Genomic DNA, 22,892 nt, shown 5'->3' on the forward strand with positions numbered 1-22,892 from the left:
GCGGGCGCGGCGAAGTCTCGCGAGAGCGCGGGCGCGCGGCCGCGGGCGCAGCGATGGCGGCGGCCGCTGCCGTGTGAGGGCGAGGGCGGCCCGGGCCGGCCGCCGCCCCCGCTCCCCGCCCGCTCCCGATCCCTCTCCGCTGCCTCTCCCTCTCTCCATCCCGGCCCCGAACCTGCAATATGAAGGCAGCGCCGGGCAGCGCCGAGGGTGAGTGCGGCGCGGGACGCGAGGGTTCCCGCTGGCCCCGTGAGGGAGCGAGGGGGTCCTGTGGGGGCTCCGGGGCTGGGGATGAGGTGACGCCCAGGAAGGTGAAACGAGCGAGGGTCTCAAAGGTGATTTGAGGTCTGGAGCATCTCTGTGATGAGGAGGGAGCGTGGAACCGGGCCTGCTCATTCTGGAGAAGGGAAGGTTGGGAGGGGATCCAATAAATCCCTACAGAAATCCCCAGGAAGTGTCAGAGCTTGGTGCCAGACTCTGTTCAATGAGAGACAGGACGAGGAGCAATGGCCAGAAACTGAAACGCAACAAATTCCACCTCGATATGAAGTTTCTTTCCAGGAGGGTGTCAGAGCCCTGGAGCCCAGGGAGGGTGTGGGGTCTCCCTGTCTGCAGAAATTCCACACCCACCTGGCACATTCCAGGTGATCCTGCCTGGCCAGGAAGGTTGGGCTGGGATATTCCATAACATTTCCCTCAGCCTGGGATATTCCATAACATTTCCCTCACCTCGAGGTCTGGGAACCTGCAGGAAGAAAATTCTTTGAAATCATCTTCAGCTTAAAGGTGGGATGTTTTCTGAATTGTTAAACTTCCAAAAGTGGCTCATTGGTGTTTCCTGAACATTCCTGTGTGCCAGAGGCAGAGAAGCTGAACAAGATGAGCTCCCTCCTGGAGAGGCTGCACGCCAAGTACAGCCAGAACCGGCCCTGGACAGAAACCATGAAGTTGGTGCGGCAGGTCATGGTGAGCATTGCTGGGCTCTGAGCAGGATCAGTGGGTTCTTACCTCTCTTCCAGCTGTTTTTGCTTTGGTTTACCTTGGTTTGCCTTGGTTTGCCTTTGTCTCACTCTCTCCTGAGCCATGTCCAAACCCTCCCTGCCTGATGTGCCTTTCCCTAATTCCAGCTCAGTGCCAGGAAAAAGCTCAAACTTGTATTTTCACCCTTCCAGGATATTGCTTTTTGGAGCAATGACTTGTTTTTTGAATATTGTTTTTGTTCCGTGACACTCAGCCCTGGCTTAGTCAAAAATGAGTTTAAAATACTGGTGTGGGTGAGGGAAGGAGGAGCAGGAGAGATCTCAGCAAAGCCTCCTGCCCATAAAGTTAAAAGTTTGCCCAACTCTTTATTTTTCTGTCTTTTTCTAAAACTCTCACCTCAGACCTATAAAAAGTTGCTAAAAAGAAAATAATTCCAGGCCTGCCTTGGTAACCTGCTTGCAAACAGCTACTGCTCACCTAGAGGAATCAGGATGTTGTAATTTGGGGATGAAATCTAATCTGCTTTTAATTACTAAATAAACCTCACTGGGCTGCCCATAAGTTGCCATAATTCCCTTCTATTGAGGAACAAGGAAAAATGATATTTTTTTTTTCTTCTGTCTGCCCAAGGAAAAGCGTGTGGTGCTGAACTCAGGGGGACACCAGCACCTGGTGAGCTGCTTGGAGACCCTGCAGAAGGCCCTGAAAGGTTGGTGTGTTCTCCAAAGGGTGGAAAATCCCATGGAAATGTTCCATAAAAACCACCCAGGGTGTTCCTGGTGCTCAGGGGTTCATCACACACTCAGCTCAGTGCAAGCCAGGCTGTGCTGCTTTTATTGGGAAAATAAAATTCTCTCACAGAGAAGCTCTGGCTGCTCCTTTCTTGAAAATATCCAAATTTGGACAGGATTTGGAGAACCTGGGCTGGTGAGAAGTGTCCTGCTCATAGCAGGGGTGGCACTGGATGGGCTTTGAGGTCCCTCCCAACCCAAACCATTCTGTGAGTGCCCATACCTGGATTCCACTTGCAGAAATTCCATTTTCTCCTTGCAGTTTGGGAATATTTGGGTTTCTCTGTGCACACCCTCATGTCTGTATTTGGGGACAGGCATGGGAGGGAGTACCCAGCTGAGATTTGGTTTATTTTTGGTGGGAATTCCTTAGGGAATGTTGGATCTTTTCCCCTAAAGTTTGGCTTTGTTCCTCCCTCAGTGTCATCTCTGCCTGCCATGACCGATCGCCTGGAGTCCATCGCCCGGCAGAGCGGGTGGGTCTGCTCCTCTGGATGGCACAGGCTGCTCCCCCAGAGCCTTGTGGGGCTTGGATTTGTGGGGCTTGGATTGGGAATTTTGTGTGCTTGGGTTGGGGATTTTGTGTGCTTGGATTTGTGCTTGGATTGTGGGGTTTTGTGTGCTTGGATTTGTGCTTGGATTGTGGGGTTTTGTGTGCTTGGATTGGGGGTTTTGTGTGCTTGGATTTGTGGGGTTCTGTGTGCTTGGATTGGGGGTTTTGTGTTGGATTGGGGGTTTGTGTTTGGGGTTTGTATTGGATTGTGGGGCTCTGTGTGCTTGGATTGGAGATTCTGTATGCTTGGAGTGGGGATTTTGCGTGCTTGGAGTGGGGGCTTTGTGTTGTGGGATTTGTGTTAGATTGTGGGATTTTGTGTGCTTGGATTGGGGGTTCTGTGTGCTTGGATTGTGGGGTTTTGTGTGCTTGGATTTGTGGGGTTTTGTGTGCTTGGATTTGTGGGGTTTTGTGTGCTTGGATTGGGGATTTTGTGTGCTTGGATTGGGGGTTTTGTGTGCTTGGATTTGTGGGGTTTTGTGTGCTTGGATTTGTGGGGTTTTGTGTGCTTGGATTGGGGGTTTTGTGTGCTTGGAGTAGGGGTTTTGTGTGCTTGGAGTAGGGGTTTTGTGTGCTTGGATTTGTGGGGTTCTGTGTGCTCTTGGATTGGGGTTTTGTGTGCTTGGAGTGGGGTTTTGTATGCTTGGATTTTGGGGTTTTGTGTGCTTGGATTGTGGGGTTTTGTGTGCTTGGATTTGTGGGGTTTGTGTGCTTGGATTGGGGTTTTTTTGTGTGCTTGGATTGGGGGTTTTGTATTGTGGGGTTTGTATTGGATTTTAGAGTTTTGTGTGCTTGGATTGGGGTGATTCTGTGTGCTTGGATTGTGGAGTTTTGTGTGCTTGGATTGTGGGGTTTTGTGTGCTTGGATTGTGGGGTTTTGTGTGCTTGAATTGGGGTGATTCTGTGTGCTTGGATTGGGGGTTTTGTGTGCTTGGATTGGGGATTTTGTGTGCTTGGATTTGTGGGGTTTTGTGTGCTTGGATTGGGGGTTTTGTGTGGGTTTTGTGTGCTTGGGTTGTGGGGATTTTGTGTGCTTGGGTTGGAGGTTCTGTGTGCTTGGATTGGGGGCTCTGTGTGCTTGGATTTGTGGGGTTTTCTGTGCTTGAATTGGGGATTTTGTGTGCTTGGATTTGGGGGTTCTGTGTGCTTGGATTTGGGGAGTTTTGTGTGCTTGGATTGTGGGGTTTGTGTGCTTGGATTGGGGGGTTTTGTATTGTGGGGTTTATATTGGATTTTGGAGTTTTGTGTGCTTGGATTTGTGGGGTTCTGTGCGCTTGAATTGGGGGTTCTGTGTGCTTGGATTGGGGGGTTCTGTGAGCTTGGATTTGTGGGGTTCTGTGTGCTTGGATTTGTGAGGTTCTGTGTGCTTGGATTGGGGACTTTGTGTGCTTGGATTGGGGGTTTGTGTGCTTGGATTTGTGGGGTTCTGTGTGCTTGGATTGTGGGGTTTTGTGTGCTTGAATTGTGGTGATTCTGTGTGCTTGGATTGGGGATTTTGTGTGCTTGGATTTGTGGGGTTCTGTGTGCTTGGATTTGTGGGGTTTTCTGTGCTTGAATTGGGGATTTTGTGTGCTTGGATTGTGGGGTTCTGTGTGCTTGGATTTGTGGGGTTCTGTGTGCTTGGGTTGGGGGTTTTGTGTTGGATTGTGCGATTTTGTGTGCTTGAATTGGAGTGATTTTTTGTGCTTGGATTGTGGGGTTTGTGTGCTTGGATTGGGGGTTTGTGTGATGGATTGGGGAGTTTCGTGAGCTTGGATTGGGGAGGTTTGGGTGTGTTTGTGTGCTTGGATTGTGGGGTTTGTGTTGGATTGGGGGATTTTCTGTGCTTGGATTGGGGGGTTTTGTGTTGTGGGGTTTGTATTGGATTTTGGAGCTTTGTGTGCTTGGATTGGGGGATTTTGTGTGCTTGGATTGGGGGGGTTTTGTGTGCTCTTGCACTGGGGAGTTTGTGTTGGATTGGAGGGTTTGTGTGTTGGATTGGGGATTTTGTGAGCTTGGATTGCGGGGTTTGTGTTGTGGGATTTTGTGTGATGGATTGTGGAGTTTTTTAGTGGGCTTGGATTGTGGGGTTTTGGGTGGGTTTGGTGTGCTTGGATTGGGGGCTTTTGGGTGAGTTTTGGGTGGGTTTTGTGTGCTTGGATTTGGGGGTTTTGTGTACTTGGACTGGGGAGTTTGGTGTGCTTGTGTTGAGGGTTTTGTGTAGGTTTGTGTGCTTGGATTGTGGGGTTTGTGTTGGATTGGGGGATTTTCTGTGCTTGGATTGGGGGGTTTTGTGTTGTGGGGTTTGTATTGGATTTTGGAGCTTTGTGTGCTTGGATTGTGGGATTTTGTGTGCTTGCATTGTGGGGGTTTGTGTGTTGGGTTGGGGTGCTTTGTGTTGTGGGGTTTGTGCTGGATTGTGGGATTTTGTGTGCTTGGATTGGGGCTTTTTTGAGCTTGGATTGTGGGGTTTGTGTTGTGGGGTGTTGTGTGATGGATTGTGGAGTTTAGTGGGCTTGGATTGTGGGTTTTGGGTGGTTTGGTGTGCTTGGACTGGGAGTTTGGTGTCTTGTACTGGGGGTTTTGTGTGGGTTTGTGTGCTTGGATTGGGGGGTTTGTGTGATGGATTGGGGGGTTTTGTGGGCTTGGATTGGGGAGGTTTGGGTGAGTTTGTGTGCTTGGATTGTGGGGTTCTGTGTTGTGGGGTTTTGTGTGATGGATTGTGGAGTTTAGTGGGCTTGGATTGTGGGGTTTTGGGTGGGTTTGTGTGCTTGGATTGTGGGGTTTTGTGTGATGGATTGGGGGGTTTCATGAGCTTGGATTGGGGAGGTTTGGGTGGGTTTGGTGTGTTTGGATTGGGGAGTTTGGTGTGCTTGGATTGGGGGCTTTTGGGTGAGTTTTGGGTGGGTTTTGTGTGCTTGGATTGTGGGGTTTGTGTTGTGGGGTTTTGTGTGATGGATTGTGGAGTTTAGTGGGCTTGGATTGTGGGGTTTTGGGTGGGTTTGGTGTGCTTGGATTGGGGAGTTTGGTGTGCTTGGATTGGGGGCTTTTGGGTGATGGACTGTGGAGTTTAGTGGGCTTGGATTGTGGGTTTTTTTGTGTGGGTTTTGTGTGCTTGGATTGTGGGGTTTTGTGTGGTTTGTATGCTTGGATTGGGGATTTTGTGTGATGGATTGGGGGTTTCGTGAGCTTGGATTGGGAGGTTTGAGTGGGTTTGGTGTTTGGATTGGGAGGTTTGGGTGGGTTTGGTGTGTTTGGATTGGGGAGTTTGGTGTGCTTGTATTGGGGGGTTTTGTGTGGGTGGATTTTGGGGTTCTGTGGGGTTTTTCTGGGGTTTTTCTGTGCATCTCACAACCATTCCTGTCCTGTTCCCTGCGGCAGCCTGGGCTCCCACCTGAGCGCCAACGGCACCGAGTGTTACATCACCTCTGACATGTTCTACGTGGAGGTGCAGCTGGACCCCACAGGGCTGCTCTGTGATGTCAAGGTGGCTCACCATGGAGAAAACCCCGTGGTGTGTATTCCTGGCAAAGAGCAACCCCTGTGCTTTTGGGATTCCTCTTTATCTCTCTTTATTTTGAGCAGAGAAAATGGGTTTAGTTAACATTCCCTTAGACCCAGAGTTACACCCTTGCTGCTTGTTCTGGTGGGAAATAAAATCCTCCATGCAGTATTTTGCTCCAGTGGGATTTTCTAATCCATGGAATCACAACTTTCAAAATCATTTGGGGAATTTACCTTAATTTTTCTGAGAATTTTATGTAAGTTTTTGCTGTGTTTCCAAGAGAAGTTATTCTTACAAAGCTCAGATCTGGGAATGGAAAATTAAATTGGGAGAAAATGCCCTTCTGCATGTGGAGGAGAGTTTGGGCTTAGTGTGTGTTTGACCTCTCCTCAAAACAACCCATCTTTAATATCCCTATGCAAGCTCATAGATTTTCAACCTAAATCTTCCCAGCTTGAGAAGTTTATTTCAAATTAATAATTTAATAAAAAATATCATTACCTGGACTTGAGGAGCAGAAGTAGAACCACAGCAAGTGAAGCTCACGATATTTGAGAATTTCCCTGCTGTGATATTTCCCAGCTGCAGAGCTGCACAAAGCCTGCACTGGGACATCCTTGTGTGTTCCTTCCTTTTCAGAGCTGCCCAGAGCTGGTGCAACATCTCAGGTGAGTGACAGGGGGTGGGTTCTTGTGTTTTCTCTTTGCTGGAATGATCTGATGTTATTTGATGGCTGGAAACACAAAATTCTTCACAATTGCTCCTTCCCCACAAAGTCTTCACTTCTCCAGGGGATTTTCTGGCTTTGGTTCAGATTTTGTGATTCTGGCTGCTGTGCATCTTCAAAGCTGGATCATTTAAAGAACACATTTCCATGTAGCAAAATTCTTTTTTTTTTTAAGTGGCTCAGCATCTTTATTAATATCACTTCTTAAAATGAAACCTATCTGTTACTCATTTGAATACTTGGTAATTTCCACCTTTTTCCTTTCAGAGAGAAAAATTTTGATGAGTTTTCAAAGCATCTGAGGGGACTTGTGAACCTCTATAAGCTGCCAGGGGACAAGTAAGTCCAGGATATATTTATATCCACATTTATAAAATGAAATAATTTATTTATACACACATATAAAATTAAAAAACCCCTCCAAGCTTGTAGGTTTGTACTGCACAGTTCTTTCAAGTTTTCTTATATTTTTTATTGTTTTTTTTTTTCCTAAGCAAACTTAAAACTAAAATGTACTTGGCTCTGCAATCCTTGGAGTTGGATCTCCAAAAGATGGCTGGGATGTATTGGTAAGTTTTGTGGTTTTCTAAATATCTATAAATGCTTAGAGCTCTGAGAAATTCCTTTTTAACTGCAGGATTTGATTGGAAGAGAATCTAAAAGGGAAAATAAAAGTTTGTAACAGGTGGATTAAATTGTGGTTTAAATAGAGAAAGCTTTGGCCTTGTTTCACTGCTGAAGGTTCAGTGATACACCAGCCATGCTGCAGCTTTTGTTTTGCCTGTGCAGTTTGGATAAACTCCTCTTTGGGTCTCAGAAATGTGAATTTTGAGTTGAAATCAATCTCAGCACATGAATTTTGGCCTCAGGTGTGGCTGTGGCTTGTGTCAGACTGTGAGTGCCTCTCTTGCAGGCAAGCCACCAATGCAAACCCCCTGGACAAGATCCTGCATGGCAGTGTTGGCTATCTCACCCCCAGGAGTGGAGGTACCTGTGATTCATCCTTGAAAAAATAAATTCATTTAAATAAATTTTAAAAATTTATTTATTTATTTATTTATTTATTTTATTTATTTATTCCCGGCCTCAAGTATGGTTCACAGTTCCACATTAAGTGATGAAAAATAACAGAATAAAAGAGGGACAAAGTGTTTGTGTGGCTTTGTGGGGTGGGGAGGATCAGCATGGCTTCTCAGGATGCCTCCTGAGGAATTTCTCTCCCCAGGTCTCCTGATGAACCTCAAATATTACGTCTCCCCCTATGATTTATTTGAGGATGGCACTGGAGCCCCTGTGGTTTTGCATGAGAACAATGGTAGGTGAGCTGTGCATCTGCTTTTTCCTTGCAGTGAATCTCATTTTAACATAGGATTTGTTTTGTTACCTGTATAAAAACATAAAATCCCAAGAATGGTTTGGGTTTCAACCAAGCTCATCCCCTTCCTCTATCCCCCATCCAGCCTTGTGCCTCTCCCATCATCAAAGTTTGTTTTTATTCATGGACATCTGGCTCTTGTTACAATGCCAAAACCAAGCTCCAGTTGTTAAGGAAAAAAAAAGAGAGGGAAATGATCCAAAATCATAATTTGTTTTGCTTTGCAAAGAGCAAAGTATGAACTCGCAAATGCATTTGGAAAATATTTTGAGGATGATGCAATTGGTCCACCTGGCAAGAGGGAAATGGGGATTTGGGTAGAACAGTTTGGCTGTTGTCCCTTTGCTCCTGAAGGTGAACAGTGAGCTCTGTGCCTTGTGGGGAAAGCCAGAATAATATTTTATGGAATCCCAGAATATTTTGTGGTGGAAGAGACCCCAAGGCTCATCCAGTTCCATGGGCAGGGAAACCTTCCACTATCCCAGCTTGCTCCAAGGCTTTGAACACTTCCAGGGATGGAGAGTATATATTTAGAGTATATATTTAATTCATATTTAATCCACAAACCTTGCCACTGGAGGATATTTTTTTCCCATCTTCTCCTGCTTCCCCCTGCAGTGCCTCGCTCGCTGGGCATGAACGTGTCGGTGACAGTGGAGGGAACCATGGCCATGCACAAACTTCCAATTGCTCCTCTGATCATGGGCTCCCACCCTGTGGACAGCAAAGGGTAAGGGCAGGCCAGCCCTGAGCTGGGGGAGTGGCACAGCATCGCAGGGATTCCACAGGAAATGCCTGGGGCAGGGTGGGGCTGGCTGAGAGCCCAGTGGCGGAAGGAATGATGAGTCTGACTCCGTGTTCTTAGAAGGCTAATAATATTGATATGATATAATGTATGAATATAATTAATATAATATAATTAATATAAATAATAATTAATTAATATAATATATATAATTTATAATAATATAATAAGTATAATGTAATATAATGAATATAATAATATAATGTATATAATGTATATAATGTATATAATGTAATATAATGTAATATAATGAATATAATATATATATATGATATGATATGGATAATATAATTAGATATAATTTAATAATATAACAATATAACTTATATACCAATTATATATAATGACATAACATGATATATATAATACATATATAATATATAACATAATATAATATGTTAACATACATTATATTCTATTATGATATATGTACATAATAAATATGCATTGACATTGCATTGTATTATGTTATATTATATCATATCATACTATATAATATTGTAATATGATATAATATATAATATGATATAATGATTTTATATAACATGATATAATATAACACAATATGATATATGATATCATGATATATGATATGATATAATTATATAATATAATAGTATTATGTTATGTTATGTTATATTATATTGATGTAATGTAACATAATATATTGTATTGCATTGTATTATCTTATATTATATCATATCATATCATAAATATTGTAATATAATATAATATAATATTATATAATGATACTATATAATATGATATAATATAATATCATGATATATGATATTATATAATGTTATTATTATATTATATTATATTATATTATATTATATTGATATAATATAGCATAACATAATATATTGCATTGTATTGCATTGTATTGCATTATTTTATATTGCATTATATCATATAATATTATATCATATCATATTATATGTGCTATACTAAAATTATACTAAAAAATAAAGAAAGGATACTTACAGAAGGCTCAACAAAATACTAACAAAAACCCAGTGGCTCTCTCCTCCAGAGTCCTGACACAGCTGGCTGTGGTTGATCATTAAGTTAAAACAATTCACATTCTGGATGAACAATCTCCAGCCACATTGCAAAGCAGCAAAACACAGGAGAAGCAGATGAGATAAAATTGTTTTCCTTTTTCTTTGGGGCTTCTCAGAAAATATGACAGTGACATTTTTGAGGTGTATTTGAGCAAACATAAATGTTGTGCCAGGTGAGAGCAGAATTCTTGCAGCTCACAGGAACTTTTGTCCCCCCGTTTTTCCAGAACTCCATCTTTCTCCTCCATCACCAGTGCCAACAGCGTGGACTTGCCTGCTTGTTTCTTCCTGAAATTCCCACGTCCCATTCCAGTGTCTCGAGCTTTCATCCAGAAACTGCAGAGCTGCACAGGTGGGTTGCAGATCTGTCTGACATCTCTGGGCTTTTATTAATAAAAAGTTCCCTTGTGTCTATCAATAAATGCTGCTGATTTTTAACACGTGCTCAGGGTTTTGTGCTGTTCTCAGCAACACCTGGACAGGTTTTTATTGTATTTGCTGGGTCCCCAGATGAAGGAAGGAATGATGAATCCGACTCCATGTTCTTAGAAGGCTAATTTATTATTTTATGATAAAATATTTATTATTTTATGGTATCTTTTATATTTTATGATACTATATTATATAAAAGAATACTAAATTATATTATATAAAAGAATACTAAATTATACTATACCAAAGAATACAGAAAGGATACTTACAGAAGGTTAAAAAGTTGATAACAATGAAAATTCATTACTCTTTCCAAGGTTACTTACAGAAGGTTAAAAAGTTAATAACAATGAAAATTCATTACTCTTTCCAGAGTCACAGGTTGACCCTGATTGGCCAATGAGTCCAAAAATTCAAAGAAACCCAATGAAACAACCACCTGTTGGTAAACAATCTCCAAACACATTCCAAAGCAGCAAACCACAGGAGAAACAAATATAAAAATATAAAATATAAATATAAAATATAAATATAAAATATAAAAATCAGATCATTCTTGTTTTCCTTTTTCTCTGAAGCTTCTCACCTTCCCAGCAGCAAAACCTTCGGCGAAGGGATTTTTCCAGAAAACATGACCAGGTTTTTTTTCCATTGGATTCAGCTGCCAACATTCCCTGCTGTCTTTTCCTCTCAGGTATCCCCCTGTTTGACACAGCACCCACGTTTGTGCCCCTGTATGAGCTGATCACCCAGTTTGAGCTGTCCAAGGAGGCCGACCCGCTGCCCCTGAACCACAACATGCGATTCTACGCCGTAAGTGAGCTCTGCCAGCACCAGCTCAGGGCATTCAGTGCCTCCCAGTGGGATAACAAAATGGGTTCCTTGTGCTCCCAGTCACACAGATGGTTTTTGTGTTTATCCAGCAGTTCTGTGGTTGTTTGGAGTGCCAGAGGTTGAACTGTAGCTGCTTATTTTTGAGTTTGTTGGTTACACAGGGTTTTTATCACCTCAGTCGTGTTCAGAACATTTATTCTGTTGTTTATTTATTCTAAACAAAACTTGTTCTTCAAGCTTTATGATTCATGTAGGTAAATTCCATTTTACGCATTCATATTTTTTTATCTTGACTTTTTTTTTTAATCAAATAATTAAACCATATATCCCTACATTATCCAAATCATTTGTCATCCATACACTTTCAATTAACCTTCCTCTATATTTCCTAGTATCAAAAACAATAACCAACCATCATCATCACTCTGTAACCACCCCCAAACAAACACAGAATTAACCCCCTCAAAAACCCAAACAAAAATACAAACCATGATCATAAATCATCAACCAATCACCCACCAAATTTTACATTCTTGTAGCTTATAAAAAGCATGATATGATCCTGTGGCTGCCCCATTCCTGGAAGTGTTCAAAGCCAAGCTGGGCCTTGGAGCAAGCTGGGATAGTGGAAGGTTTCCCTGCCCATGGAACTGGATGAGCCTTGGGGTCTCTTCCACCACAAAATATTCTGGGATTCCATAAAATATTATTCTGGCTTTCCCCACAAGGCACAGAGGTCAGGTCTTGGGGTAATCTGGGATAGTGGGAAGTGTCCCAGTCTGTGGCACTGGATGGGATTTAAGGCCCTCCCAACCCAAACCATTCCATGATTCTGTGATGAGCATTTTAGGAAAATGGGGTATTGAAAGATGCTTTGCTGTTGGAGTGCAGCTGCAGGCAGGAGAACAGAGGGGCTGAGCCTGTCGCTTCCTTTTATCCAGTGATGTGTGGCTGAATGAATTGCAGCATTTTGGGAGAAATCCTTAAATTTGTGGACGAGTGTTAACCCCAGAGGAGATGCCATTCAGTGTGAAACTTTTAGTGGGAGCAGTGAATGCTGTTGGGCAGTATTAATTCTGAGAAATTAAAATGTTTTCCTTGATCAGAGTGGAAGGAAAACATCCTCAGTGTTTGTCTATTGAAGATGGAGGGAGAGACCCACCTTTCATTGATCAGCATCAACTCCGGTTTATTCATCAATCAGTCACCTTTTATAACCAGGAGATGATGAGCTGTTCCAGCAGCGGGCATCCCTCGCTGGGGACACAGGGACACACAGGGAAAGCCTCAGCAGAAATCCTGCTCCCAGCCAGAAGCTCTGCTGATCCCGTTTCTGGGAGCCAGCAGGGGACACTGGGCAGAGCCCAGCTCCAGAGGGAGGCTCTGCAGGGAATGCTGGAGGATCTCAGAGCTCTTTTCCAGCCTTAATTCTAAAATTCTATTGAAGATGGAGGGAGAGACCCATCTTTCTTGATCAGCATCTGACTCCGGTCTATTCACCAATCAGTCACCTTTTATAACCCTGTTAATTAAGTTCATGCACATTGCAAAATCTGAGCTCACAATAGGTCAGAGATAACACACCAACCCCTCCTTATGTTTCCAATACCAAGATTTGGGTTCTCAAAATTATTTTTCAAATAATTTCCCGAAACAGCCAAAGATAGAATATCTACTTGTTATGAGAAAGCTGCCTGAGAACCCTGGTATGCCAGGTTCTCAAGGCCTTCATGTTTGTCACTTTTACTTGTAATTAAAAACAACCTGAGAACTTCTGCTGTTTACAGAAACAGGCTGTGAGAATTTTACTCCTCACAGCTGCCTTCTAAGCCATTTTTGATAAATCTCCACCATTTGTCCAAAGGTGACAGGGTGTCAGTGGCCTCTGAGCCCTGCTGGGTGTCCATGCCCCCCTCCTGAAGCAGGGATTGTTGTCAGGCTCTTCCAGGACAGCAGCACTGTTACTTCCTCAACAAGGACGCTCCTCTCCCGGACGGACGGAGCCTGCAGGGGACTCTGCTGAGCAAAATCGCCTTCCAGCACCCCGGCAGGGTGCCCCTCATCCTCAGCCTCATCCGGCACCAGGTGGCCTACAACACCCTCATTGGCAGCTGTGTCAAGAGGACAGTCCTGAAGGAAGGTGGGTGCCACCTCCAGAAAAATATCAAGTGGGAATGATGAGGTCTGGGGAGGTTTCCTCATTGGAAAACAACAGAAGCCTCTGCTGTTTATTGTATTTGTGGGGTCTCCCATTGCAGGAAGGAATGATGAATCAAACTCTATGTTTTCAGAAGGCTCATTTATGATTTTATGGTACTATATTGTATTAAAGAATACAAAAAGGATACTTAGAGAAGGTTAGATCAGGTGGCCTACAACACCCTCATTGGCAGCTGTGTCAAGAGGACAGTCCTGAAGGAAGGTGGGTGCCACCTCCAGAGCAATATTAAGTGGGACTGATGGGCTCTGGGGAGGTTTCCTCATCGGAAATGAAGCTTCCCTTGGTTTTTTTCCCCATCTATGTGGGGGTTTTGAGGCTCTGGTTTATTGTATTTGTGGCAGGAGGGGAATGATAAATCTTAACTCCATGTTTTTAGAACGCTAATTTATTATTTTATGGTACTATATTATACTAAAGAATACTCAGAGAAGGTTAGATCAGGTGGCCTACAGCACCCTCATTGGCAGCTGTGTCAAGAGGACAGTCCTGAAGGAAGGTGGGTGCCACCTCCAGAGCAATATGAAATGAGAATGATGAGCTCTGGAGAGTTTTCCTCATTGGAAACGAAGCCTCTGCTGTTTATTGTATTTGTGGGGTCTCCCATTGCAGGAAGGAATGATGAATCTAACTGCATGTTTTCAGGAGGCTCATTTATTATTTTATGGTACTATATTGTATTAAAGAATGCTATACTAAAGAATACAGAAAGGATACATAGAGAAGATTAGATCAGGCATCAGGTGGCCTACAACACCCTCATTGGCAGCTGTGTCAAGAGGACAGTCCTGAAGGAAGGTGGGTGCCACCTCCAGAGCAATATTAAGTGGGAATAATGAACTCTGGAGGGGTTTCCTCATCAAAAATGAAGCCTCTGCTGCTTCCCTTGGTTTTTTTCCCCATATCTGTGGGGGTTTCGAGGCTCTGGTTTATTTTATTTGTGGCAGGAAGGAATGATGAATCTAACTGCATGTTTTCAGAAGGCTAATTTATTATTTTATGGTACTATATTATACTAAAGAATACAGAAAGAATACTCAGAGAAGGTTAGATCAGGTGGCCAACAACACCCTCATTGGCAGCTGTGTCAAGAGGACAGTCCTGAAGGAAGGTGGGTGCCACCTCCAGAGCAATATCAAGTGGGAATAATGAGCTCTGGAGAGTTTTCCTCATTGGAAATGAAGCTTCCCTTGGTTTTTTTCCCCATATCTGTGAGGGTTTCGAGGCTCTGGTTTATATTATTTGTGGCAGGAGGGAATGATGAATCTAACTCCATGTTTTCAGAAGGCTAATTTATTATTATATTATCTTATCTTATATATTAATATATAATATATATAATATATTTTATATTAAATATATTATATTATTAATAGATTTATATATATAATATATATATAATGTATATAATATATAATATATATAATATATATAATGTATATAATGTATAAAATATATATAATATATATAATATATATAATATATCAAGAATGCTATACTAAACTATACTAAAGAGTACAGAAAGGACACTTACAGAAGGTTAAAAAGATAATAATGAAAACTTGTGCCCAACACAGCCTGGCCCCAATTGGCCAATGAGTGAAAAAGAACTCACAGCAGAAACCCATGAAACAATCTCCAAACACATTCTGCAGGAGCAAAACACAGGAGAAACAAATCAGATAATTCTGGTTTTCCTTTTTCTCAGGAGAAAAATCCTGGGGGAAGAGATTTTTCTAGAAAATGTGAGTGCTACTCTGGTTCATCTCCACCGCTCCCTAAGTTTAAAGTTGTTGTGTTTTTCAGATTCTCCTGGGATCCTGCAGTTTGAAGTTTGTCCTCTGTCTGGCCCCAATTGGCCAATGAGTGAAAAAAAACACACAGCAGAAACCCATGAAACAATTCTCCAAACACATTCTAAAGGAGCAGAACACAGGAGAAACAGATCAGATAATTCTTGTTTTCCTTTTTCTCAGGAGAAAAATCCTGGGGGAAGAGATTTTTCTAGAAAATGTGAGTGCTACTCTGGTTCATCTCCACCGCTCCCTAAGTTTAAAGTTGTTGTGTTTTTCAGATTCTCCTGGGATCCTGCAGTTTGAAGTTTGTCCTCTGTCTGACTCGTGTTTCAGTGTGTCCTTCCAGCACCCTGTGAACGACTCCCTGGTGTGTGGTAAGTGGCCTCAGGGGCAGCAGGAGCAGTTTCTGGCAGGGTTTCATCCCCCTGTGTGCAGGATTTTTGTCCGGTTTATCTCCCCCCGAAAGGTTGTGGTAGTTCTGGTCCGCCCAGGGAACGCCAAGTGTCCGGTTTATCTCGGCTGTTTGAGAGGCCTGGAAAGGCCCGAGGTGGCCTTGGGGCAGCCCGCGTATCGAAGGACGAGAAGAGGCTTCAGTTCTTCTTTCTGGTTTTATGTTTATTAATTGTTTATCTAAAAGATGTTCTTTCAGCCCGACAGAGATCTGCTCAGCAGTCAGCCATGAGCACACTGTCTCTCCCCTCCCGGGCAGCCACGTATCTTTATACCCTTTGCTACGTGTACAATATTTATCATTTTTCCCCAATACCATCTATTGTTATAACTCGGTGTACTCTCAGTAATAACCAATCCAAAGGTGCCACCGTGGCCAAAGAAGATGGAGGAGAGGAGGAAGAAGAAGGAGGGTAGGACACACCCCAATTCCTCCATCTTACTCCTCTAAACCCCCCTGTACATAAATCCTAAACCCTGTTTCTCACCCTCTAATTAGCTAATCTTTCCACCCTTCACCCCGGTGAGGCCCTCTTATCTTCATAAAGGTGTTGTCTCCAGTGTAGGGTCAAAGTCCAGCCACCAGACACTTCTGGAACATTCCAGGGCTCCCGAGCCCCCCAAGGGTGCTCTCGGGGGCCCTGCATCCCAGGACTCAAATCCTGAGATCCCACAGATTTTGATCTCTCCCTGCTCTCCTGCAGTGGTGATGGACGTGCAGGACTCCAGCCACGTGAGCTGTAAGCTGTACAAAGGATTGTCTGATGCCCTCATCTGTACAGATGATTTCATTGCCAAGGTTGTTCAAAGGTAAGCTGGGATTTTGTCCCACCTTATGCTCCCGGTCACACAGATGAGCTCTGCTCCATCTTGTGTTTATCCAGCAGCTCTGTTCTGTGGTTGTTTGGAGGAAAGAACTCAGAGCCATGCTGAAAATTCAATGCCTGATATTGAACTGTAGCTACTGATTTTTTGAGTTTTTGAGGGCTTTTATCACCTCAGTCACGTTCAGAACAGAGCAGGACATTCCCAGGGCACAACACTCCTGTCACCTTTTGGGTGCAAACCACTGGTTTTGCTTCTAGCATGTTATAGACTCATTATCCATGAAGAGAATGTGGTGTTATCACTGATTTTTGAGCTCAAAAAGCTGCCCCTGCCCGTGGCAGAGGGGTGGAACTGGATGGGCTTTAAGCTTCTGGGATTTTTATAAGGTTATAGGAAATCAGGTTTACCAAGGTGGAACAACCCAGATTCCTTCATGAAGACAGGACAAGGGGAATGGCTTTAAACTGAAGCAATAGTTCTAGGTGGGATATTGGGAAGAAATCCCTCCCTGGGAGGGTGGGCAGTGCCCAGTGCCAGGCTGGGCAGGGTTTGGAGCAGCCTGGGACAATGGGAGGTGTCCCTGCATGGCAGAGAGTGGGACTGGATGGGCTTTAAGGCCCCTTCCATGATTCTGTGCTCTTTAACTAGCAGATAATGATCTGTCAGCTATCAGTTATTAGAGATAATTGATTAATCCTCCCTCTGGGATTGCAAGTGCACACATCTCTCTGAATTCAAGCAGAACAGCAGGACATAAACCTGGACCTGCTGCTCTCCTCTGCAAGCCCCTGAATGCTCATTTTACACCTGCTGGAGGTGTGAAACCTCCCCAGTGAGCTTTGCTGAGGGCAGCCAGCCCCAGCTGAGCCTGTGCTGTGTCTTGCAGGTGCATGTCCATCCCTGTCACCATGAGAGCCATCCGTAGGAAAGCAGAAACCATCCAAGCTGACACGCCAGCCCTGTCCCTCATTGCAGAGACAGTTGAAGACATGGTGAAGAAAAACCTGCCCCCAGCCAGCAGCCCAGGGTATGGCATGACCACAGGCAGCAACCCAATGAGCGGGACCACCACCCCAACCAACACTTTTCCTGGGGGGCCCATCACTACTTTGTTTAACATGAGCATAAGCATGAAGGAGAGGCATGACTCGGTGGGCCATGGGGAGGACTTCAGCAAAGTGTCTCAGAACCCTATTCTCACTAGTTTGTTACAGATCACAGGCAATGTGGGCTCTACCATTGGCTCAAGTCCAACCCCTCCCCACCACACACCACCACCAGTATCCTCACCAGCCAGCAACACCAAGAACCACCCCATGCTCATGAACCTTCTTAAGGAGAATCCTCCTCAGGATTTCTCCACTCTTTATGGGAGCAGCCCTTTGGAAAGGCAGAACTCTTCCTCTGGCTCCCCCAGAATGGAAATGGGCCCTGGGGGGAATAAACAAAAGAAAAAAAAATCCCGCGTGCCGGCCGACAAGCCCAAGCACCAGACTGAGGACGATTTCCAGAGGGAGCTCTTTTCCATGGATGTTGACTCCCAGAACCCCATTTTTGATGTCAACATGACTGCAGACACGCTGGACACCCCTCATATTACTCCAGCACCCAGCCAGTGCAGCACTCCTCCCACCACGTACCCGCAGGCCCTGCCCCACGCCCAGCCCAGCATCCAGAGGATGGTTCGCCTGTCCAGCTCGGACAGCATCGGGGCCGATGTCACCGACATCCTCTCGGACATAGCCGAGGAGGCTTCCAAGCTGCCCACCAGTACTGAGGACTGCCCACCCATTGGGACTCCAGTCAGAGATTCTTCTAGTTCAGGACATTCACAAAGTGCCCTCTTTGACCCCGATGTTTTTCAGACCAACAGTAGTGAGAATCCCTACACAGACCCCGCCGACCTGATCGCGGACGCCGCTGTGAGCCCCAACAGCGACTCCTCCAACCATTTCTTTCCAGACGGGGTAGATTTCAACCCTGACTTGCTGAACAGTCAGAGCCAGAGTGGTTTTGGGGAGGAATATTTTGATGAGAGCAGTCAGAGCGGAGACACTGATGATTTCAAGGGTTATGCCCCCCAGGCTCTAACTAATTTGGGGGTGCAAGTCTTGGGGGGTGATGGGGGGGAAAATAAATTTAAGGGGAGCGCTCCATCCGACACGGTGGATTTTAGTATTATTGCAGCTGCCAGCAAAGCACTGGGGTCCTCTGACATCATGGAGCACCACAGTGGAGGTCAGAGCCCTTTGCTGAACACGGGGGATTTAGGAAAAGAGAAGTCTCAGAAACGGGTAAAGGAAGGCAATGGGTCTGGAGGGGCCATGGCAGCTGCTGGCATGGATGGGAAGCCGGGGAAGCGCAGCCGGACGCCGTCCAGTGATGGCAAAAGCAAAGAGAAACTCCCAAAGAGGAAGAAGCAGGAGACAGATGGGAAATCTCCATCGCACAGTTCATCCAACAGGCCCTTCACGCCGCCAGCAAGCACAGGTGGGTCCAAATCCCCGGGGAGTTCGGGCAGATCCCAGACTCCTCCCGGGGTAGCGACTCCTCCTATTCCAAAAATAACCATTCAGATCCCAAAAGGCACAGTGACTGTTGGCAAACCGTCTTCACACGGCCAGTACACGAGTAGTGGTTCTGTCACCTCCTCCAGCAGCAAAAGCCATCATAGCCATTCTTCCTCCTCCTCCTCTTCTTCCTCCTCTTCAACCTCAGGCAAAATGAAAAGCAAATCAGAAGGCTCTTCTGGCTCCAAGATGAGCAGCAGCCTGTACTCCAGCCAAGGTGGCTCAGGCTCGGGTCAGTCCAAGGGCTCGGCGCAGTCGGTGGGAAAGCCGGGATCCTCCCCCATCACCAAGCACGGCCTCAGCGCCGGCTCTGGCAGCACCAAGATGAAACCTCAAGGAAAGCCATCGTCCCTCATGAACCCTTCCATGAGCAAACCAAACATCTCCCCGTCCCACTCGAGGCCCTCAGGGGGCTCTGACAAACTCGCCTCTCCCATGAAGCCTGTCCCGGGTACTCCCCCGTCGTCTAAAGCGAAGTCACCCATCAGTTCTGGTTCTGGTGGGTCCCACATGTCTGGGACTGGGTCGAGCTCGAGCATGAAATCCTCTTCAGGCATGGGATCCTCCGGGTCTATGTCACAGAAACCGCCTCCCTCGTCCAATTCCTCCACAGCATCTTCATCTTCCTTTTCATCCAGCGGGTCTTCCATGTCTTCATCCCAGAACCAGCATGGAAGCTCCAAAGGGAAGTCCCCCAGCAGAAACAAGAAGCCATCTCTGACTGCAGTCATAGACAAGCTGAAGCACGGCGTGGTCACGAGCGGGCCTGGCGGAGAGGACCCCATGGATGGGCAGGTGGGGCCGAGTTCCAATTCCTCAAGCCATACCATGTCCTCCAAACACAACATGTCTGGAGGGGAGTTCCAGGGAAAGCGGGAGAAGAGCGACAAGGAGAAATCAAAGGTCTCCGTTTCCGGAGGATCCGCCGACTCTTCCAAGAAGAACTCGGATTCCAAAAACGTCGGAAGCACCGGAGTGGCCAAAATCATCATCAGCAAACACGACGGTGGCTCCCCCAGCATCAAAGCCAAAGTGACTCTGCAGAAACCCGGAGAAGGAGGCGGCGACGGGCTGAGACCTCAGATGGCTTCTTCCAAAAGCTACGGATCGCCCCTGATCAGCGGCTCCACGCCCAAGCACGAGCGCTGCTCCCCCAGCCACAGCAAATCCCCGGCCTACACCCCCCAGAACATCGACAGCGAGAGCGAGTCGGGCTCGTCCATCGCCGAGAAATCCTACCAGAACAGCCCCAGCTCCGACGATGGCATCCGGCCCCTGCCCGAGTACAGCGCCGAGAAACACAAGAAGCACAAAAAGGAGAAGAAAAAAGTCAAGGACAAGGACAGGGATAGAGAGAGGGAGCGGGATAAGGACAGGGATAAGAAGAAATCGCACGGGATGAAGCCTGAGAGCTGGTCCAAGTCTCCCATCTCAGCAGATCAGTCTCTGGCCATGGCCAGCAATGCAATCCTGTCAGCTGAGCGGCCCAGCCGCGCCAGCCCCGAGTTCCTCATCGGGGAGGAGGATGATGATCTCATGGATGTTGCTCTAATTGGTAATTAATTCTCTCAGATGAGTCCTGGAGGGAAGAAAGGAAAGATTCATCTCAAACCTGCCACACGGGTCTGTTTGGAGAGGGGGAAAATGAGTATTTCTAAAGTATTTCCAAGATGTTCAGACCAGCGAGGTCTGTGCAGAAGGATGTGAGTGCCAGCAGCCAGGTCCCTGCCTGTGGCCTTCACCCTGTGGGCACTTCCATTCTTCCTGAATTGATGAGTATTATCATCCCTGTGGGAATTCCAGGGATGGAGCAGAGTGTGGGAATGTGGGAGCAGCTCCCAGATGGGGCAAACAGACATAGGCTGGGCTGGGAGATGCCAGGCCCTCTGCCCTCTTCCCATTCAGGATAAGCTCCTTTTGGATGTAGGAAGTTTTTCAAGTAATTATTTTAGGAAATGTTTTAAGGCTGGGTTTTAATTCTTTGGGAGAAGAAGGAAAAACCACGAGGTTTTTTTTAATTTATTTTATTCCCATGGCATTCCTTCATTCAATGCCCAGCTCAAGCTGGGCACTGCTTCCTCATGGAAATCAGGATTTTATCCCAGGTCAGAGCTCTGATGGATTGCTGCTGCCTTGGCTTTGCCTTCCCATTTATTTTAGCTATTTATTCACCTCCATGTGGCAACACCTCGTGCTCCTTGTTTTCCCCCCAGTGGGAATTTGGGTGGCTCTGAAGCTTTGGTGAAATTCCAGCAAATCTCAATGGAAAAAGGACAAACTTCCCTGGAACCTCCTCACGCTGCTGTGTTGGAAATTGTGCTCAAACAATCCTGGGAAGGATTCTCCAGCTTGGAAAACAATCCCAGAGTGGCTCAGAGCTGCAGCAGAAGTGTTGATTTCCTTCAAAAGATGGATTTTCCCCTTTTGGCTGGAATTAGGAGCGTGACTCAGGCATCCTCTCCGGGCTGATCTTGTGGTCCCTGAAAAGGAAAAGAGACTCAGGAGAGGGTTTTATTTTTAAAAGCAGTTTCATCTGATTCACTCGAGTGGAATGTGGGAAATCAGGAGTTCTGCAAACACATCTCCTGTGGAATTATGGACTGAGCAGGATCCTGCTCCCACTGGATTTCCCTGTGGGAATTGAGGTTGTGCTTCACCTTTCGGGAAAAGTTGGCAAAGATTTGAGTTTTTCTTTTAAACCACTGAAATTTCCCAAAAGCTGTTTGGTTTCCAGCTTTTTTTGGAAAGTGTTTTTTAGCAGGTTCATGATAGGGATTTTTCACCCCTTCCTCCACAGGAGCCTGAATGTCTCCCAAACTTCTCCCAACTTTTCCCTCCTTACATTTTCCAGTATTTATCCTTTGCTCCTGGTGTCCTGCACGCCACAAGCAGAGCTTGAAATGATAGGAAAATGGGAATTAAATGCAAACCTGGAGCAAACGCTGATACCTGGCACAGTGTTGGAATTTTGGGGTGCTGCAAAGAGGATGTCAGGAGCACAATCCCAGAGGAATTCAGCTCTGGAGCCCCATCTCCTGCTTTTATTTAATCCATATTTTTTTGGACAAAATCCCTTGGATCCAAGTTGTGTGAGGGGGCACAAGCAGCCTTCCAAAAAAAAAAGCACTTTTTCTAATGGAATCCAGGCTGGGAATGCCCCAGGATGGATCCCTGGACTCATCCTCAGCCAGAGCTGTGTTTTCCTGCTGTGCTGCACGCTAAAAGTTGGAAGGGAAAGCAGCAAAATCGCCACAAAAATCTGTTTGAAAAGGAACAAGCTGCACTCATTTCCTCTCCCCTCACCCAGACCAAAGCTCAGTATCCAAAATTCCCCCTGTGGAAGGTGGGAACAGAGGGAACAACGTCTCCTCCAGCCCAAATTTTGAGCTTTTCACCCCATTTTGGTGCCCTGTCCCCTTCCAATGGCATCAGTCCTGGGAGAGCTGAGGTGCATGACCACGCTGAGGTTTTGGGGTGTCAGTGCTCGGGCTCTGAGAAATGGTTTATTTTTGGAATATATTTGCTTATATTCTCAAGATTTTTACATCTTTCAGTATTCAGAAAGATAAAAATAAAGTGAAAATTAAATATAAGCCAAACCTTTTAATCTCAGGTGGTGAAGTGAACACGGAGATTAAAAGAAACTGGTTCTTTTCCTCGATTATCATGATGTACATAAATCCCTGGCTGGAAAATCGCTGGAATTTGTAAATATCCCGGCTGTTTTTTGGGGCGGAAAGTGGAATTTCAACTTTTTTGGAGATATCGCAGAGAACATCTTTATTTACATGCAAATAAACCCGTTTGGTACAAACCGGTGTCGCTGTTGCTGGGGGGAAGGGGAGGAGCACAAACCCATCCCCGCCATGCTTGATTTTCCCGCCACAATGACATCACCATGACGTCACCTTCACGCCGCGCGCTGATTGGTTGAACTCGCTGCTCCCGGAAGAGACCGGAGAGGCGGGGGATGCCCCCCCCCCC

General features: G+C 45.6%; 1 protein-coding gene across 1 annotated transcript; it reads left to right on the forward strand.

Annotated features, from left to right (window-relative positions):
* The first annotated feature begins 54 nt into the window (after positions 1–54).
* MED1 (mediator complex subunit 1) lies at positions 55–22,732 on the forward strand. The gene is made up of 17 exons (XM_064733620.1): positions 55–207; positions 857–963; positions 1,609–1,687; positions 2,191–2,245; positions 5,683–5,815; positions 6,446–6,474; positions 6,801–6,872; positions 7,028–7,102; positions 7,447–7,520; positions 7,759–7,848; positions 8,527–8,638; positions 10,008–10,132; positions 10,907–11,025; positions 12,985–13,186; positions 15,339–15,434; positions 16,215–16,320; positions 17,225–22,732. Exons 1-17 carry the CDS (start codon positions 180–182, stop codon positions 20,469–20,471), a joined length of 4,749 nt encoding a protein of 1,582 aa, XP_064589690.1. The 5' UTR covers positions 55–179; the 3' UTR covers positions 20,472–22,732.
* Positions 22,733–22,892: the final 160 nt, after the last annotated feature.

The sequence above is a fragment of the Zonotrichia leucophrys genome, chromosome 27 (genome assembly GCF_028769735.1).
Source record: "Zonotrichia leucophrys gambelii isolate GWCS_2022_RI chromosome 27, RI_Zleu_2.0, whole genome shotgun sequence".
NCBI lineage: Eukaryota > Metazoa > Chordata > Aves > Passeriformes > Passerellidae > Zonotrichia > Zonotrichia leucophrys.

What these genes read in the sequence shown, in the direction of transcription:
- MED1 (XM_064733620.1), top strand. Translation starts at nt 180, where the DNA reads ATGAAGGCAGCGCCGGGCAGCGCCGAGG. An exon ending in CCTGCAGAAGGCCCTGAAAG is followed by an intron (nt 1,688 to 2,190) that starts GTTGGTGTGTTC and finishes TTCCTCCCTCAG; the next exon opens with TGTCATCTCTGCCTGCCATG. An exon ending in GAGGACAGTCCTGAAGGAAG is followed by an intron (nt 13,187 to 15,338) that starts GTGGGTGCCACC and finishes TGTGTTTTTCAG; the next exon opens with ATTCTCCTGGGATCCTGCAG.